This window comes from Schistocerca serialis, chromosome 1 (assembly GCF_023864345.2).
Source record: "Schistocerca serialis cubense isolate TAMUIC-IGC-003099 chromosome 1, iqSchSeri2.2, whole genome shotgun sequence".
NCBI lineage: Eukaryota > Metazoa > Arthropoda > Insecta > Orthoptera > Acrididae > Schistocerca > Schistocerca serialis.
Window position 1 is genome coordinate 370323046 of NC_064638.1, and position 6000 is coordinate 370329045.

Consider the following 6000-nt stretch of genomic DNA (forward strand, 5'->3'; position numbering starts at 1 on the left):
GTTGATTCCAACTGTTGCTCTTCATGCTATGATTTGTTTTCTTCTTCTCCTCCCTCATTTCCTGGCTTTTACCAGATTTAGCTTTTCCCATTCAGTGATTTTCTTCTGCGGTTTATGCTCACTTTGCATTTGGCTGGATTCTCTGCTTACAGGGTTCAATTTGCTTTTTATTTCTTCTTTTATTATGTTTATGATATTCTTTGAGAGCTCTCCTACCATAGTTTGTAAACATAAGTTGGTTCTTTCTGGGATTTTATCTTCAATTTCTTTTGTTAACAGCACATTGTGGTTTCTATTGGTCACCGTCACCAGACTTGTTTTCAAGTGAGTTTCCTTGCCCATCTGGCCCCAGTATACCAGCAAAATGCTGATAAAGTTGTACGGTTTCCCACATTTTGCCTACAGATGGCATTGGCAGAGTTTCATTTGTTAGATCGGTCCAACTGGCTCTTGGTGCACGAATGTAATTTCTATGCAGTTCCAGTCCTCCACATGCCACTTGGGAGTAGTTGCTGCTTGCAGTTCATGTTTCACCAACAGATGAGGCCATTTGTCCTGCTTGGTGGCTGCTCTCTTCCTTATGTGTTATGTTCATTTGGCATTCCCTAGACTTATTCTGTGATACATCATATCCTTAGTATTGTCATTTAGCATATTTCCACTGATGCAAAACAGATTCTAACTAGACTCACTGCTTTACATATGTCATCCTTTGTGTCTCATTTCAAATAGCCATTCACTTCCGTGATTTTTGTTAAAGATTTAAGAGCACTCTCAAGCTGCTGTCCTACCTCAACAGCCATCTTGCTTTAAGTTCAATAAAGCTGAGCTGGAGGGAAGGATCCAGACAGCATGGGTTGTGAAGCAGCCACTGAATGAAATCAAGTTGTGCAGCAGGCTGAAGAACTTTGTTCTTGGCCACAGTTGTGTGGTGGTCAATCATTCTGGTGGACAGCTGGTTGGTCATCACACCCTTATAAAATGCTGTCCAGTAATTGCAAATCTTAAAACTGTTAACACAGTCAGCATCTTAAATTGTAATGTTAAACTACGTAGATGGATAAAGATGATAATAGAAAACGTGTCTGACTGGTCAGTTACTAAATAAATGGACAACTAGCCAAAGTATGATCACACTAAAACCTCCTACCTATTACAATAGGTTAGAAATAATGGACAGAGCACTTGGTAAACCACAGGCTTTCTACTTGCCATGGTACACATTCAGTCAAAATGAGGCGCGCGCGCGCGCGCGCGCACGCGCACACACACACACACACACACACACACACACACACACACACACACACACACACACACACACACACACACACACACACACAGAGACAGAACTCTACTATAAAACTCCCTAGAAGCACTGTATTTCACTTTGAGTGTCAAAGTGGGCAACAACAGTGCAAGGTCACTGACTTCTACAGCTAGAGCTTCTTGTCATTCTACTCCATCCACTCTCCCTAACATTAATGCACAGTCCTGTGGTTCAACATCAAGGCACTAACATATAAGGTTGATGCATGTTGTCCCACCATTTTTTACTGGCCAGTTTCTTTAGTGACCTCATTTATGTAATTCCTTTCTATCTAGCCTACCAACTGGAGAATTAGTTCGTACTGCCTAGGCAAATGGGTGTCTGTTTCAAGTGCTCATGTGAGAATCCAAAAGCGAAAATACTAGCAAAGTGACAGCCAAAAGTGTGCTTTCAGTGCTCATAGATTTTATGTTCTGTGCCACTGTTTCTAATGGTTCGCATGAAACATAATGGAAAACGAACACAATGGACTGTGAGTCGGATTTTGGATGGCAATCACACTGCTTGTACATAATTTTGTATGCTTTATAAACTAAATTAGTCACAGGAGCATAAGCTATGGTATTAGGTCCCAACTTAACCACCACCACGGAAATCATAACATACTTGTAAGAATCAGCCAAAGATTTGAGACAGTCTAGATTAAAAGACTGAGTGATTCTCAATGTCTACTGTATACTATCACCCAATTGGCTGAAACTAATGGTGACAAAGTGCAAATAAACTGAGTGAATAATGATAGCACTTTATACCTAAATATCATGATTTTCTCACAATACTATATTCCTACAATACTGCCATAAGTGAGCCTAAGTGGACACAGAACAGTAGTAATTCTAGGACAATTTTACATGGATAATGTACATGGTGAAAAGACTTGCAAAAGTAATGTGGAGGTGAATAATTAAAACAATTTATGTTTTAATGATAATGATATGTATTCCATAAAGTATCTTTCACTGCAACCCGATGAACCTGTAGCAAAAGTAACAGTAGTTCTAGTTCCATAACACAGTACAACATAAACTTCTGCTACCATAACCATGAGACAGAGTGGTAACAGGTTAACATGGCTCACTGCTGAGAGCGCAAATGCAGTATAACAATAATGTGAAAGGAAGGAATGTTGGCACTAAAGCAATTTAAAGAAAAATCAGTTCTTCTGACAATTTATAGAATATTTGGAATTTAGCATCAGTAAAAAGGCAGCCTCACTATGAAACAGTGTGAACAAACTACCGATTGCAGCAACCTCCCCCCTCCCCTCTCAACCAGGTGGTTTTTGAACTTACCAGACCTGTGACATAACAGTTGCAGCATCCATCCTATTCACAGATGAGGACACCTTTATGCAGAGTGGTATCTTCAACTTTCATAACAGTCATCTGTGGGATAGTATGCAAAATCCCCATGGTATGGTGACAGCAAATCATCAGCATCGGCGCAGCTGGAATGTGTGAGCCAAGATAATTTGCAACTGTATTTTGGGACCAGTTTTCCTTCCATGTCAGTTAACACATTGGAACTACCAGCATTACTTGCGGGTGACCAGTTCTTCTGACAATTTATAGAATATTTGGAATTTAGCATCAGTAAAAAGGCAGCCTCACTATGAAACAGTGTGAACAAACTACCGATTGCAGCAACCTCCCCCCTCCCCTCTCAACCAGGTGGTTTTTGATCTTACCAGACCTGTGACATAACAGTTGCAGCATCCATCCTATTCACAGATGAGGACACCTTTATGCAGAGTGGTATCTTCAACTTTCATAACAGTCATCTGTGGGATAGTATGCAAAATCCCCATGGTATGGTGACAGCAAATCATCAGCATCGGCGCAGCTGGAATGTGTGAGCCAAGATAATTTGCAACTGTATTTTGGGACCAGTTTTCCTTCCATGTCAGTTAACACATTGGAACTACCAGCATTACTTGCGGGTGACTTTGCCTACCAGCTGGAAGAAGTGCCATTGATGATCCGAAGGGTTACATGTCTTCTACATGATGGTGCTCCAGCCCATTTTGCCGTTAACGTCCAGGCACCTGCCAATCGTGTCTTCCCTGGTCGACGGATTGGACGAGGGATCCAATGGCATGGCCTGGTCATTGACTGGATCTCAACCTATGCAATTTCTGGCTATGGGAGCCATCTCAAAAGTCTCGTGTATGCAGAGCCTTTCCATATGTGGAAACACTGGAGCAGCATATTCATGCTGCCTTTGGCACTACCAGCTGACTACCAGGAAGCCAAGTGCACAAGAACAGGTCTGCACATTCAACATTAAACATGTACTGCAAACAACTACACTGAAGCAGCAAAATAGACAGTGTTAGCGGTATAAGTGTAGATATTGTGAAGATTGGTACCTTAATATGTACCCTCTTCAGAGTGATAGTTATTTTTTCTCTGTCTAACAGTCTCCCCGCAAACATGTCGTATAATTTACTAGCTGACATTTTCTGAGTGGTTGTTACTGTACTGTGAAATGGATTACACCTGTTAGCATAGACTATTGTTTTTGCATCCACCCAGGGGGAAAATAAATATTAATGGTCTGTTCTTGCCACATGTACTTGGAGTTAATAACCAACCTAAAACATACTACTCTAGACAGCTATAATTGTCATTCTTAATATGAAATAAATACTGATGCAATGTTGTTCAGTACACTGTCCTTGGCCACCAATAAAAGGATCTGTATTTATAACCCTAATACTCTGTATATCTTCATTGCCCGAAAAGTTATTACCAAAGGAGATGAATGATCAGAGCTGCAAGTGATATTTGAGATTGCTTTGCTTTAGTGACAAGGAAAATAGTGAGAACACAGATAATTTGAATGATATGTTTTCAGACCTAAGGGATATAGGCAAATAAACAGTTAAGAGATATCAGCAGGATAAACAGAGTGCCTAGTTCCAAAAGCCCCCCCCCCCCCCTGCATAATTACAAACAAGAAGTATTCAATAACTGATAATTTGTATTTTACTTACCCTGAGAATCTCCTCCACTGGTAAGAACTGCAATGCCTTTGCCTTTGTGTGAACCTCTCTCTATGAAACGTCTTTGACTCGTATCTGGATCTTGATCTGCCATGTTTGAAACTGAAACCAAGATAAACACAAAATCCTTTGTATTACTATAACAACAGTTGCACATGTTCGAAAACATAATTTACACATTGCTCTCCATCTATTGGCACAGAAAGATGATACCAGATTGCTATCCACCCAAATGGTTGCAAGAAACCGAAATTTTCTTAGTCAGTCATATACTTATCTTTTCTGTTAGTAACAGACTTAAAGTCCTTCAGCAAAACAAAAAAGAATAGTTTGTGAACAGCTTTATGGCACAAGCAACTATCTAATTTATCAGTGTGTACTTCATGTGATGTTGAGACACTGTGGTGGCAACTCCATCGTGTAACAGGTCTTCGTACATTAAAGTGGTTTGTTGTTGGACAAAATACAGCCGAAATATATTACTGAATAGATCAATGTTTCCTATGTTTCTGCAAAGGCGACAACTTTCAGTACTTGGGAAACATAACAAGACACTGAAAAGAAATGTAAAATGATACCGACAGGAAGAAAATACTTTTTTCTTACAAAAAAATCTGCGAACGAAAAATTTTGGGTGATGAGTTGATTTTAAGGGAATTTGTAAGCTGTCATCCTATTCTTTCGTTATTCCGAAGGCATATTTCGCCCATTTACCTGCTCCTGGACAAAAAATAAATAAATAAAAACTCTAAAATTTAATGTGTGTGTATGTAGCTTCATTATGTCACTGGCTTGGGAAGTAAAAAACACCGAATTACATTTATTTATTAGGAGAAAGTACAGAGTATATTTCTCCGCAACATAGTAGATATTACACTGACTTAAGAGATAAATGAAAAAATATCAATTTTTTGTGGAGTGTTCACGTTTAACCATTCAATATTTACCTTAATTTGTTGACACTACACAACAGACGACTTCCAAACCCCGCCAAGGTCACCTTCACTTACCCCCGCGACATCCCACGACCAAACATATTCAACGGCACCGCGGAGGAAGTGTTGCGACATAGTCGATTCACTTCTTGCGTGTACAAATAAGCAAATCAGAAACAGAAAACAATAATCAAAAATAAAGCAAAAAGAATTTCATTATTATCAGATAAACAGTTTTACAAGAGAATAGTCTTCATGAAACCTGAAACTGAAACGTCCAATGTAGCATTTACACAACTCTAGGGCACATATAAACCATAACAGACCTTAAAATAGTGCTAAAATAAAATTCTGTATAAATACTCATTCGACATGTTTAGTACGTGTGGCATCAATTTTTCTACTGAGTTGGAAATATTTACCCATGCCTCGTCTTAGAACTTGTTAATGTTGGAACTCATTACACTAAGGTGACAAAAGTCATGGAATAGCGATGTACGCATGTACTGATGAGTCCCAATGCCACTTGGCAAGAGCTGACGGTAGGCTTCAAGTGTGGCACAGACACCACGAACCTATGGATCCTGGTTCTCAACAAGGCACTTTCCAAGATGGTGGTGGTTCCATAACGGCGTGGGCTGTGTTTACATGTAATTGACTGGGCCTCCTGGGCGAACTGAACCGACTATTGACTGGAAATGGTTATTTTTGTCTAGGTGGGGACCATTTGC

At 39.7% G+C, this 6000-nt stretch overlaps 1 protein-coding gene across 3 annotated transcripts in view; it reads right to left on the reverse strand.

Moving 5' to 3' along the window:
• The window catches only part of LOC126470538 (ATP-dependent 6-phosphofructokinase), a 79531-nt gene extending 74136 nt beyond the window's left edge, over positions 1-5395 (reverse strand). For all 3 annotated transcript variants that reach the window (XR_007586233.1, XR_007586232.1, XM_050098475.1), the window contains exons 1-2: positions 5282-5395; positions 4326-4436 (exon numbers count right to left, since the gene is read on the reverse strand). Coding sequence is in view for 1 of the 3 variants with exons in the window: in XM_050098475.1 (XP_049954432.1) it covers positions 4326-4428 (103 nt within the window). In the remaining 2 variants the exon portion in view is untranslated. The remainder of the gene's footprint in view (positions 1-4325; positions 4437-5281) is intronic.
• Positions 5396-6000: the final 605 nt, after the last annotated feature.